The sequence below is a fragment of the Odocoileus virginianus genome, chromosome 23, assembly GCF_023699985.2.
Source record: "Odocoileus virginianus isolate 20LAN1187 ecotype Illinois chromosome 23, Ovbor_1.2, whole genome shotgun sequence".
Classification (NCBI taxonomy): domain Eukaryota; kingdom Metazoa; phylum Chordata; class Mammalia; order Artiodactyla; family Cervidae; genus Odocoileus; species Odocoileus virginianus.
In genome coordinates, this window is record NC_069696.1 from 7,109,666 (window position 1) to 7,123,852 (window position 14,187).

At 37.0% G+C, this 14,187-nt stretch overlaps 1 protein-coding gene across 2 annotated transcripts in view; it reads right to left on the reverse strand.

The window, feature by feature from the left end:
- Positions 1-14,187, reverse strand: part of DMC1 (DNA meiotic recombinase 1) — a 35,434-nt gene that overhangs the window by 19,353 nt on the left and 1,894 nt on the right. For both annotated transcript variants that reach the window (XM_070453330.1, XM_070453331.1), the window contains exons 2-8: positions 13,933-14,016; positions 13,243-13,287; positions 12,193-12,339; positions 10,356-10,438; positions 4,451-4,503; positions 3,094-3,135; positions 1,763-1,835 (exon numbers count right to left, since the gene is read on the reverse strand). In XM_070453330.1, coding sequence (XP_070309431.1) covers positions 1,763-1,835; positions 3,094-3,135; positions 4,451-4,503; positions 10,356-10,438; positions 12,193-12,339; positions 13,243-13,287; positions 13,933-13,983 — 494 coding nt within the window. In that variant the 5' untranslated portion in view covers positions 13,984-14,016. The remainder of the gene's footprint in view (positions 1-1,762; positions 1,836-3,093; positions 3,136-4,450; positions 4,504-10,355; positions 10,439-12,192; positions 12,340-13,242; positions 13,288-13,932; positions 14,017-14,187) is intronic.

Sequence of the window (14,187 nt, forward strand, 5' to 3'; positions counted from 1 at the left end):
CAATCCTTCTTTGAAATTTTCCTTATGCTTGGCGTCCACAACCAGATATCCTCTTACTTCGCCTATCCCCTCTTCCTAGACATAGGCACACCCCAAAGTTATGCTTTCAGTTCTCTTCCTGTAAACTCTCTTGCTTTTCCCTGGCCGTTTCATTCATATCAAGCTGAGTCCAACATTTTCAACTGCCATATGAATGTCCTTCTGTACCTCATATTCAACATATTAAAATGAAACATCATTTTTTCCTCTAAAACATGAGCTTCCCAATTCTGTAATCATTACTCTTTGAATATGTAGACAAACCTATGAATGGTTTCCCAAACCTCTCTTCCCTTTGTATATCAACTATAGTTATCAAATCTCATTATTTTCCTAGAATACTACAAAAGTATCCAATTTACACCCATCATCCAGCTTTAAGGCCCTTCATGTCTAACAGCCCCATTTCCAGCCTTGCATTCCGAGCTAACTTAATACTTCAACGAAACTGCAATTCTTTTTGTTACCTATTCAAATAGGTTCTTTTCTTTTTCCTTTCATATTTTTGTTCAATTCAGACCTTTCCTTTATTTGAGACAATGACTTTAAATGAGTCAACAATCTTCTAATTATTAAGCTAAATCTTTGGAGAAGTAGGAGGATTAAAAACAAATAAGACATAATTTCCTCTCATGTATTTGTTTTGTTAATTTTATACCAAACCCATTTGGAGAAGTGAAACCTTTTTAAATAAAACCTGATTTGATCATAGAAAACAAAATCATGATTACCAAAGAGAAAAAAGTGGTGGGGAGGGAAAAATTAGGAGTTTGGAATTAACATATACGCTATATAGAACAGATAACCAACAAGGACCTACTGCCTACTGTATAGCACAGGGAACTATATTCATTATTTTATAATAACCTATAAGGGAAAGAATCTGAAAAAGAACATATATATATGGGCTTCCCTGGTGGCTCAAACAGTAAATAATCTGCCTGCAATGCGGGAGACCTGGGTTCAATCCCTGGGTTGGGAAAATCCCCTGGAGAAGGGAATGGCTACCCACTCCAGTATTCTTGCCTGGAGAACTCCATGGACAGAGGAGCCTGGCAGGCTACAGTTCATGGAGTCACAAAGAATCAGACACAACCAAGCAATTAACACTCGCACATGTATACATATGTATGTATATGGGCTTCCCTGGTGGCTCAGTGGTAAAGAATCCACTTGCTAATGCGGGAAATGCAGGTTCGATCCCTGGGCTGGGAAGATCCCCTGGAGAAGGAAGTGGCAAGCCACTCCAATATTCTTGCCTGGGAAATCCCATGGGCAGAGGAGCCTGGTGGGCTATAAACTATGGGGTCACAAGAGTCGGACATGACTTAGTGACTAAACAACTACAACAATATATGTGTGTGTACATATACATATGTGTGTATGTATGTGTGTGTATATATATATGCACACATATATGTATGTATACATATATACACATGTGTATGTATATATATAAAACTGGGTCACTTTCCTGTATACCTGAAACATGACATTGTAAATCAACTCTATGTCAATAAAAAAAATAAATAATTCTTAAAAATATTTAAAAGAAAAAAGTGATTTGAAGAATTCAACTAGCAACTGTTTCCCCTTGCTTTTTTTCATTATTATTGGTTTATAGGATAGTTATAAAAATGACATATTTCAAACAAATGCTCTTTTATAGTAATAGTACTATATCACACATTATGTTAGCAATTTGCATAAATAAAAGGGTTACAAAGTGTTTTCTGTATCGATGAAGATAATCTTTCCTCCTGAGTAGCCACCTGCTCCTGGAAGTTGAGCTGTCACTAGGAAGCAATTAAAAATTAATTAATATTAACAAGAGTGAATGAACTCTGTACAAATGGATATACAAATTAACATGGGATTTGTTCTGGTTGCAACTCTCTAGCCATTTAGCAAATAGTAGTTTCTAAATAGCATGCTATATTTTTGTATTACTAACCAGTGGTAAACTTATAAGTATTCTTCTAGCATAACAGTAATTCAGCAAAGCATGTCAGTATCTTTCACCATGGGAGATATTCATGAAATTTAGTTCTCTTAAAGAACAGAAGTAGAATAACAAGGTCCTAATGTATAGCACAGGGAACTATATTTAACATTCTGCAATAAACCATAATAGAAAAGAAGGTATATATGTGCATAAATGAGTCACTTGGCTATACAGCAGAGATTGGCACAACACAGTAAATCAACCATATTTTAATACAAAATTTTTTAAAAGGAACAGAAGTGGAATTTAAACATTACTTTCTTCCTATAAGAAATGATCACAAATATAATTTATGCTATGTAACTCATTTAAGTAACTTTTCAATTAATAAATGCATTAATTTTAAATGCATTTTCTTTATATGTAGTATTAACACTAAGGAATTACTTTACATTAAGTACAAACATTATTTCATTTATTTTTCAAAACAATCCTAAAATGGCCCTATCATTATTCCTATTTTACTAATGGGGAAAATCTGAAAGGTGAAGCAACTTAACCAAGGTCATGCAGCTATTAAGGGTAGAGCTATTTGGATTCCAGAATCCCCTTATTAAACACTTACCCATGTTTCTTCTACTTAGGTCTAAGAAACGCAGTACAATGACTTTATGTAAAAGGAGATATTTTTGCTTATTTTAAGTCTTTTTTAGTCCCACCCTTACTCTATGGAAAGTAAGGAATTCTAAAGCCTCAATAGATTCTGTGATATTCTTATAAACACGATATACAAAAGACAGAATAAGAAAAATCGAGGCCATGAATAAATACCTCTCTCCACCAATACATTCATATATCCATTTACCTCCTCCCTATTTCCATTCAGGTGTTCAGAGTGCAGTACATACAGCATGACCTCACGTATCACACATTCACAGACCAGCTCTGGTATTTGTATAACCGTGGGGTGTTAAGTAATCTCTCTGAGATTACTTGCAAGTTTGTTCAGATTACATGAGATTATGTAAAGTACCAGGCACAAAGTAGATTATTAAGTAATGGCTATGATTATTATTATTATTGCTATCATTGTTGTTATATAGCCTTACCACAGAGGGTATGAGAGAGTTGGGTTTTTCCAGTTCGAAATTCTGTGAAACATAGAAAAAAATAGTTAATTTTTAGATTACTTTCATAAAAAACAGATATGGTCTCAAGGTATGGTTTCCTTTTCCAACTGTTAAATCTCACACACAAGTACCTCTGTGTCATGAATGGATTCTACATATATGAATACCAGTAATAAAAAGAACTTCTTAAAGGTTTTCTTTTTCAGAACTGTCCTTTAGATGACAGTAAAACCCAAATTCTTCTTAGGAATAGTCATGTAAATGAAAGTGTAAGGCTCTACCACAGGAAAGAGAGCCTGGGGTTTTCCCACTGATCTGAGATCCTCAAGGGGAATCCCAGGGGGATCCTCAGATTGGTGGTACCTCCTAGCTACCAACAAAAGCAAATATTCTCTAGAGAAAAACATCCCCACTATACCAATTTAGGCCTACTGAACTTCAACAGATTAAAATCAAGAAATATGTTCACAACTATCAATAAACACACAAGAAGGTTAAGTCATTCAAATGGGTCTCCCAGGTGGCTCAGTGGTAAAGAATCTGCCTGCAATGCAGAGAAATGCAGTTCAATTCCTGGGTGGGGAAGATCCCTTGGAGAAGGAAATGGTAATCATTCCAGTATTCTTGCCTGGGAATTCACATGGACAGAGGAGCCTGGCGAGTTATAGTCCTTGGCGTCGGACATGATTTATCGACCAAACAACAAGCCATTAAGACTGGGAGTCAACATAAATAAACGAAGGTTTGTTTCTTCAAGTCAGCAGAAACATCAACACTGAACAAACAAACAAACAAACACATTTGGTTCTCTGAGGACTGAAAATAATGGTAATTGTCAGGAGCAGTACATAAAATCGTTATGTATGGATTTCTTTTATTTTGGCTGCACTACGAGGTCTGTGGGATTTTAGTTCCCCAAGCAAGGATCAAACTTGGCCCCTAGCAGTGAGAATGCAGTCCTGACCTCTGGACTGCCAGGGAATTCCCAACTTTTTTTTTAATAGAGGATACAACAAAAAGAAAATCTATTCTCTATGTTCCTGAAATATGCATTTCTTAAAAATATTAATAAGATCAATCTCATTATACAACTACTTTCTGAAGGTATGAGAGGAAAAAATTTTCTTCTAAAGAAATCAGAGATAAAAAGATGAAAAATGTCAATAAAACTCATCTGTTAATGTCAGAAAATATTTTAATTGTAGCCCAGAAAGATCTTACATTATGATGACTGATATTTCATCGTAAGTTCCAAAACAGATACAATTTACCATTGATATGGGTGTGTATACCTACATATATTTTTCACATAACAAAATATTAAGCTTTTACCTACCTCCAAAAGCTTCTGTGATTGCCATGCTTTCAATTCCACCTCCTAGCAACTTACTAGAAATAGAAAGTAAGCTTCAGTAACAGAATCAGAAATAGAAATATCAAGAAAGGAGAAAGTGCTAATATCATTGGTACTATTTCTATCTATGTATGTGATGTGAAGAACCAACTCATTGGAAAAGACCCTGATGCTGGGAAAGACTGAAGGCGGAGGGAGAAGGGGACGTCAAGAGGATGAGATGGTTGGATGGCATCACTGACGTGACGGACATGAGTTTGAGTAGGCTCTGGGAGTTGGTGATGGACAGGGAAGCCTAGTGTGATGCAGTCCATGGGGTCCCAAAGAGTCGGACACGACTGAGCAACTGAACTGAACTGAACTCATCTATGTATCTTTCTATCTATCCAAGATAAACACACATTCTTGGCTGAACAAATGGCTTCCCCCCTGCTTAGATCACAGGTTATATTGTGTATGGGTAGGGGGATCAACAAAACAATCTGTAAGTCCTGATGTTCCTACTCTTGTCTACCAACAGAAATGAGCTATGCAGGCCTTATGTTTCATTACTCTTTAGAATTGAACTGAGGTTTGAGTAAATGGTTTTAGTTATTAATTGGGTTTTTCATACTGTGCTGGGACTATGTTTCTAAAAGTCAACTGAATATCCAAATTTTTTAAAGTACTGAGAAACATGAAAACTAGATATTAGGAGAATCCAGTGATTGTCACCATGACTGACATATCTCACACAAGCCAAATTCTATGAAGAACCTGTCAGAATAGAAAATATTCAAAGATGTGATAGGTACTGCTAGCAGTTAGAAAAAATAACTGTCAGATTTTGACAGCATGTACTTAATTGGTAACTCAGTGACTTAAAGCATTTGATATATATTCTTGATATGAAAAGACCTAAAGTTAAATAATCTCATTCATTCAATACAACAAATATTAACTATAGTAATTGCCCTAAGATCTGGTAGAAGCACTTTAAAAATCTTTGTAGTTTGTATTAGCTTGACTTTTGGGACATGGTCACAGATCAGACAGAGCTCTAAGAGATATGGACAATTTAACAGATGTACATTTACATAGTTTGAGAGTAACTTAAATGTAAATTGAAGCAACGTTGGAAGTTGTCCACAAATTTAGTGAGAGCTGTGGACTCCAATGAGAAAAAGAAAAAATCTAGATACTGACCCACATGAACTGAATCTAATGGACATGCTGGAGAGACCACTCCATTTGGAAGGCACGTGTTTAGAGATTCTATAAGGCTACCAACTATGAAAGGAAGCTTTACTTGTCCCTCTTCATCTTGAGAAAAACCACCCTGAAAATTTGGCTTAGAGAAATTTTAGAGAAATGACTATAGCTCTGGAAAATCTAAGACAAAATTTCTGGTGGATATTCTGAAAAAATGAACCCCAAATTTAACTGAAAGTGTACCCCAAATTGCTTGGGATAGCATAACTGTTCCCTTGGGAGACTCAGGAAAATTTAGTATTAGGAATAGAAATAGTACTTTTAAATCTTGAAAGATTTTAAAATAGAGACAAAAATCAAACTCACAGATGACTACTATATTAAATTTGGGAATAACTGCACATATTTGGTACTTGAAAACTCTCATAGTTTAAGAGAACTTGACATTTTTATTACATAACACATTAGCCTGTAATTGATTAAATGATATAGAGCTGCTGTTAGTTGATAGCTAACTTTATACACAGTATTTGAACATTTAAGAGTGTCTAAGACTCACTATACTTATAAGTTTAATTTATTAAATTTATAGGGGCTTCCCTGGTGGCTCAGATCATAAAGAATCTGCCTGCAATGCATTAAATTTATAAGACATTCAAGTAATTGAAAAGATTCTAGTAATTATACAAGCAAAGTTCTGAGGAGAAATATAATAAATTTATAAATATAAGTTAAAATATTCAAGGAAATTTGGTTAACCATATTAGAAAAGTTCCTTAAAATTTGCCAAATTTATACATGGGCTTGCAGCTTAAGAAAAAATATATTAAGTAATAACATATGCTGCTGCTACTGCTTAGTCGCTTTAGTCGAGTCCGACTGTGCGACCCCATGGACTGCAGCCTGCCAGGCTCCTCTGTCCATGGGATTCCCTAGGCAAGAGTACTAGAGAATGCCGTCCTCCAGGGGATCTGCCCGACCCAGGGATCAAACCCAGGTCTCCTGCATTGCAGCAGGCAGTCTCTTTACCACTGAGCCACAAAGGAAGCCCCAATAATATATAAATACTAACATATATTACTTAGTAATATATAGAGTAATAATTTCTCTAAGCCAAATTTTAAAATATTTATTTATTTGTTCTGGCTGCGCTGGGTCTTTGTTGCTGCATGTGGGCTTTCTCCAGTTGCAGTGAGTGGGGCTACTCTCTAGCATTTTTGGCGCTCGGGCTTCTCATTGCAGTGGCTTTCTTGTTGCAAAGCTTTGGCTCTAGAGCATGCAGACTCAGTAGTTGTGGTGCATGGACTTAGCTGACCCATGTCATACAGGACCTTCCTGGACCAGGGATCAAACCTGTGACCCCTGCACTGGTAGACAGGTTTCTTAACCACTGGGCCACCAAGGAAGTCCAGCCAGATGATTCTTAAACCACAATGTAGTAGAACAACTGGAGAATATTAAGTCATCATTTGAATCAAGTTATTTTGATCAACCTGACTTTGACCAATTTGTCTTTTTAAAAAAAAAATTTATTCATTTCGGTTGTGCTGGGTCTTAGCTGTGGCACGTGGGCTCTTCTCACAGCGTGCAGGCAGCATGTGGGATCTTGGTTCCCCAACCTGGGATCAAACCCATGTCCCCTGCTTTGGAAGTTGTATTCTTAACCCTGGACCACCAGGAAAGTACCTGACCAATTTGCCTTGGAGCAAGATTTGCCAAAGACTCTTCCTTAGCTGCTACTTGAACAAAAGGTTCTGTGATTTTAAAAATTTGAGGCAATGCTAGGTTAAACAGATGTTTTACTTCACTGTAAGAATTCAGACCCTTTAATAAAATGTATAAATCTCCAAGAGAAATACATAGTTTATTGCACTTACCCAACATATTTTACTATTTGTTTATTCAGTCAATTAGTTATTCTACAAATATTTACTGAACATCTAGTTTGTGCCAGAGATTGCTTTATGCACTTTGAGTAATGTGTGTATGTGCTCAGTGCTCAGTTGGGTCTAACGGGAGTAAAGCAGTGAACAAAAGAGACAGAGCCATCACTGTGGAGTTTACATTCTAATGAGGAAACAGACAGTAAACATAAATAAGTAAAATACGTGGTATGTCAGATGTTATTAAATGGTATGAATAAAAATTAGATCTGGAAAGGGGATAAAAGGTGCAGAGAATGAAGGTAGGAAGTTTTCATATAAATTTTCAAAGAAAATGATCACAGAAGGCCCTAATGAGATATGGGCATTTTAGCAAAGACCTGAAAAATCTGACAATAAGCCATGTACATAATGAGGAAAGAGTGTTCCAGGCAGAGGGAATGCTAAGTGCAAAGGCCATGAGGTGGCAGTGTCTCTGCCATTTTCTAGGAATAGCAAAAAAATTAGCACGGTTGGTACACAGTACACCAGAAGACATAAGAGTTTAGATTTGAGATTACATAGGATTTTTGGCTTTTGCTCTGAGTGAGCCTGGGGAGTCATTAGAGTGTTTTGGACAGAAGAGTGTTATGATCTGACCTATGTTTTGAAAACATTATTCAGGGGCTTCCCTGATGGCTCAGTGGTAAACAATCCTCCTGCCAATGCAGGAGATTCAATCCGTGGGCCAGGAAGATCCCACATGCCGCAGAGCAACTAAGCCCTGGTGCCACGACTGTTGAGCCTACGCTCTAGATCCCTGGAAGCGCAACTACTGAGCCCACATGCCACCACTACTGAAGCCCATGAGCCCTAGAGCCTGTGCTCTGCAACAAGAAAGACCACCATAATGAGAAGCCTGTGCACCGCAATGAAGAGTAGCCCCTGCTCCCAGCAACTAGAGAAAAGCCCGCTCAGCAATGAAGACCCAGCACAGCCAAAAATAAATAAATAAAATTATAAAAAAAACCTTATTCTGCCTTCTATGTGAAGAATAAATGGTAGGTGCAAGGTCTAAAGGAAGGAAGTAAGTTAGAAGCTATTATCAATAATCCAGAAGAGATATTAATAGGTAGTTTAGACCAGTGAGGTAACAAAGGAGAAGGCTGTGAGAAGTAATTGAATTCACATTTTTTTCTCCCTCTCTGTACTCATATAGATACAAATAGGAAAAATATACACATAAATTTTGTATTACAAAAAATTTCAAACATAAACAAAAGTAGACAAAAAACATTATAATAATAAACCATCATGTACCTATCCCTCAGCTTCAACAATTATCAACCATGAACTCATGGTCAAAATTTTTTCCATATAAACTGCCAACCACTTCCCTCCCTTTTCATATTACTTTAAGCAGATATTAGGCAACATATCAATTCATCCTAAATATTTCAGTAGTATCTCTACAAGATGAAGACTCTTACTTTTAATATAACTGCATTACCATATCACATCTAAAAAATTAGTAATTCTTTAATATCAACTACCTAGTAAGGGTTCAATTTTCAGTCTCATATGTCTTACTTCCTATAGTATGTTTGAATCAGGATCCAAAATAAGATCTATGTATTGAGATAAAGTGACATGTCTTTTAAATGATTTGTAATCTCTAGGTCTTCTCCCTGACTCCACCTCTTTTCTATTCTTTATAATTTATCTGTTGAAGAAACTGGTTGGTTTATTCTAAATATATTTGAAGACAGAGCAGACAGGATTTGTTAATAGATTAGAGTTAGCATGTGAGGGGGTAAAAAAAGCACCAAGGATGACACTAAGGTTTCAGATCTGAGGATTAGAAGAGATCTGAGCTGAGGGAGATTTTAGGAGAAGCAAATCTGGGGCAAATATCAGAAATTTGGTTTTGGACCTGTGATGTCTGAGTTGCCTAGCAGACATTCAAATAGGGAGGCATATTTGACTATTAAACTCTTTTTTTTCTTGGAGTTTTTGTGAGGTCAAGGTTTTGAGGAATACTTTGAGGAAATACTGTTCAAATTGCTCTTGGAAACTTCTCTAACTTATGAAATAATAATTCTGCCTACTAAGGCAGGGAAAAAAAAACACACTGTAGTCAATTTGCATTGGGAAGATGGTGACTGTGTCTTAGGAATCATAAGATGGTAAAAAAAATAAGGTGGTGAGGAGTTAAAACTGCTGATGCTGAAAAACAAAAACAACATTGGATTATTTCTTCTAAAATATTCACTCTAACAACTGAATTTTTAAAAATATTTATTTGGTTGTGTCGGGTCACAGTTGCGGCACACAGGATCTTTGATCCTCAATTGAGCATGCAGGTTCTTTTAATTAGTTGTGGCATACAGGATCTAGTTCCCTGAGGAGGGGTGGAACCTGAGTCCCTGGCTCCCCTGCATGGGAGTTCTAAGTCTTAGCCACTAGACCACCAGCGGAGTACCTAACAACTGGTTTTTAAGGAAAACCAAAAGTGAAATGGAATTTCCTTGATCAATGGAGAATAAAAAGGAAATGAAAAGTTAAACTGATTTCTTTAATGGCTTATTGATTAATACAGACTGATTCAGAAACTACTTATACTTTGAGTCTAAATTTCTTCTAAGAAAGGTAATCTCATTTTTACAAGCAGTCTAAAATTTATTTGCTTCAGTTGCCATTTGAGGGAAAAAAAATTCTGCAGAGTAAGAAGCTATTTCTATTGTTTATAGTCAAAATAACAACTCGGATAGAGGAAAAGAAATGTAGTATTCCAAAGACTGTGCTTAGTGGTTATAAAAAATATGAATACATACTCAAATTCCTGGCTCCCAGTGGTGATATGGAAAACCATCTTCCTCTTCTCACTATACTCAAATGCAGTCAAGAATCCTGGTTCCTACAGAAAGACAAAAGGAAAGGTTCAAAAAAGATATAAGATAAATATCTTAATTTCAAATGCTGCCAAAAACTATGTACTTGATTCTCAGAGTCATCATTTGCTATAAACTACAGTTCATTTGTCTTTGAAGGCAGCACAAGACCATGGTTAAGAACACAGGCTCTAGAGGCACCCTACCAAGGTTCAAAATATGTCTCTAACACTTATTAGTTGTGTGATGTGGGGTAAACTACTTAATCATGCTGTACTCTGGCTTCCTCTTTTGGGTCAAATGGGATAATAATAGTGTCTCTCTCATAGGGAAGGTATAAAGGTTAAATGAGATACATTTATGGCATAAAGCAGACTCGTACTTTACTAAGTGATTCAGTTGATTTCATTCAACGAGGCTGGCCCTCTGTGTTCTTTATTAGCCACTCCAGATAATTCTGATACATACCACTGTACTATGAAATTAACTTTCTGTCTCTGTCTCTCCCTCTATATCTCAATCTCTTTCTCTAAGAACAAACAGTTTCAGTTAAGAGAGGATTAGACTGTTGGTGCATTAGTGGGTACATGAGGAGAAAGATTCTTCTACTTGGTAATATAATTATTTTTCAAAGGAAAGAAGGCTAATGCCTTGGCTATAAAAAGGAGCAGTTTAAATCCCAAACCCTGGGTACTGCACTAGGGCTTCATTAGACACCCTGGCAATTATGGAACTGCCTTGTGGGTATACAGCTGAGTACTCAGAACATAAAGCAACTGAGTTGTGTTCAGACCAGTTCAACTGGGTCCTCTCCAAGTTCAGGACCACACTGACACTTGCATCTGGAAGGAAACAAGTGACTGTTGGTGAAGAGAATTTCTAGGACTTGGTGAGAATGAGACTCTCTTATACACATGTAGAAAAGGAGAAGCCTGCTCTTATGCAAAGAGGGAGACACTTTGGCCTTTCTGCACATTCTTATTCCCAGAGGTGCTGCCTCCAGTGGCCCCCAAAAGTTCTACACAAAAACTTGGGTCAAAGGTATGTATTTTTGCTTGGAGCCTCTAGGCCGCATAAGTCTCTTACAGTCTATCCGCCCAGGTACAAAGTACAGGTTTCACTTAGCTTTAAGCTCAGGTGCCTCAATGAGCACATTCTTGGTCATATCTATCTTAACTGCACAAATGTAGACCCAGCCACTGTTGGTCTTTTTCAAATGCAATGTTCTCTTATCAAATGCCTATACCAGGAGAGAGCAATTTCTTTGGTGCTGAGCGCTTCATAACAGCCATATATATAATGTTTGAGAAGATAATACAAAAAATAGGAGGAGGAAGGTAAAAAAATATGAAAAGGAGGGAATCCCTGGTAGACCAGTGGTTAGGATTTGGTACTCTCACTGCTGGGAGCCTGGGTTTGACCCCAGGTCATGGAACTAAGATCCTGCAAGTAGCACATCCTGGACAAAAAAAGAAAAAGAAAGGAAAGGCAGAGGCACAGAAAAGGAAAAAAAGTGATATAAAAGGAGACAAAAATAAAAGGTTTTGTAAAAAATGATTGCCTTCATAGTTTTCCTGGTCTCTTAACCTCTGTCTCATTTTTTTCAGAAATTACTACTTTGAAACTTACATGATGAAAAGCTAACATGGGGCATATAATATATGGTAATCCACAGGAACTCAGAGTTCTCACAATAGTTTCTAGTGTACATAATGAGAAAGGCTACAGAGATTCCCAGGGCCCTTTTAAGCTAAAACAACAAAGAATGGATTTTGCTTACAATAAGCTTGTTGGCTGCTTCTTTAATCTTGTCCACTTTTGCTTCTGAGAGTCCTTTGACATTGCATAGGGCTCTTCTTGTTGTCATCTGTATCCCTTTGATGGTACAGATGCCTACTGACTTCAGTTTCTTAATGTCGGCCACATTCTGTAAGTAAAAGAATGGGTGCAGCAGACTGAGGAAATGCCAGCCTGAAAGGCTCCCATACTATGTCATGTGCTTTCATGTCCATCTACTTCCATTACGATGCCAATTTTACACAAGCAGCCAGGTGGAACCCACCCACCATGTAGCCAAATGTTCTGGAAATATCTGAGTAGAACATACCCAGCATGCTGCCAAATGTTCTGGCTGTGCCCTGATTTCCCAAGAATGTTAGTGAGACCATGGCAATGTAACAAGGAATTCAAAAGAGGAGTCTGTTGGTAGAAAAGCTAACAAATTTATCACACATTCACCCCCTCAGTTCAGCTCCTTCTTTCTACAGAACTTCATTACCAGTATGTTCTTTAAAAATCTTTTAAGATTTTTTTCTTTACCCTTGGAAAATGTAAATAACTACATAACCAAAAAAACAGCATTTTCTCTTGCTCCAACTTTCTAAATTCAACTGAAAGAGAGTAAATGTGAGGGCTTTAAGGGTAACGTCAGAGAAGTTTTACTGTCAACTGACTGCTATTGAAATTCATCTAGCTTGTTACTTAAAGTCTGGATTTCTGTCAACATCATTTACTCTAATCACATGACACAGAAAGTAAATTTTCAGTAGACAGCTCTGAATGCCTCCCGTTGGACCAGTGGTTCTCAACTGTGGGCAATTTTTCCCCCTGGGGACACCTAGAAATGTCTGGAGAAATTTTTGGTTGTCACAACCAGAGGGTTGCTGCTGGCATAGAGTAAGTGGTTAGGAATCAGGGATGCTGCTAAACATCCTACAATGCACAGGACAGCGGCCTCAACAAGAAAGAATTGCTTGGTCTCAAATGCCAACAGAGTCAAGGCTGAGAAACCCTCAAAGGGACAATTTCACAGTGTTGAAAAAATACTTACAATTCCATGTTTTTGTAACAGGTCAATGTCTTGAAATAAAGATTCCTAAAGGAGACGGAACAGAAAAAAAAAAGTGTTCATTCTTCATATCCAACAGTTTCACATATTTTAAAGACTTAATTCAGCATTATGAGTCACTTCAAGATGCCTCAAATTCTGCTTCTCTAGACAGACTGAGGTAGGATCAATAATACTTTTTCAAACATATTGTTGCATACTTAAAAGCAGTGCCAACACCGAAAGCACTAGGAAGCCCAATACGGCACTCAGCCCCCCTGCAGTGGAAGCACAGGGTCCTAACCACTGAACCACTGGGGAATTTCAACAGTCTCTCCAAACTTTTTAAGACCTTAATCCAAAAGAGTGGAACAACACAAGCTATTTTTAAATATGTTTTCTCAGTCTTCTCCACCAGACCTTGAACTCCTTCCTCTGCTGTTTGGTACCAATATGGCCATACCAATTGTTAAATTATTAAAATACTTTCATGCCAGCTGCTAAGTAGCTAATCTTAGCACCCCTTCCCAAACAAGTTGTTACATATTTGTAATAGTGCCTCTCTCCAGAACCATGTTTTATTTCTAATAAATAAAAATAGTAGTTAAGTTTCTAAAAGTAGTAAACAGAGAAGGAACTCCATTTTTGTAGAATGATTGAATATCTATGTATCTTTCAACATTCTAGGCATACGTCTTCATCTTGGAATCCCGGTTCTTCCAGCACAACTTGATCCTCCTTCATATTGAACAGTGAACAGCAGAAATATAATCAATTCTGGAAAAACAAGAAATATTAATAAGTTGTCACAGATCATATAGTACAAAATCATTTGCCCACAGACTTTTTAATTTCATTTCAGTCATCAAGGACCAGAAAAATAATTAGACAAATATTAGAGCCCCATGAGCCACAACTACTGAGCCCAAGCACCACAATACTGAAGCC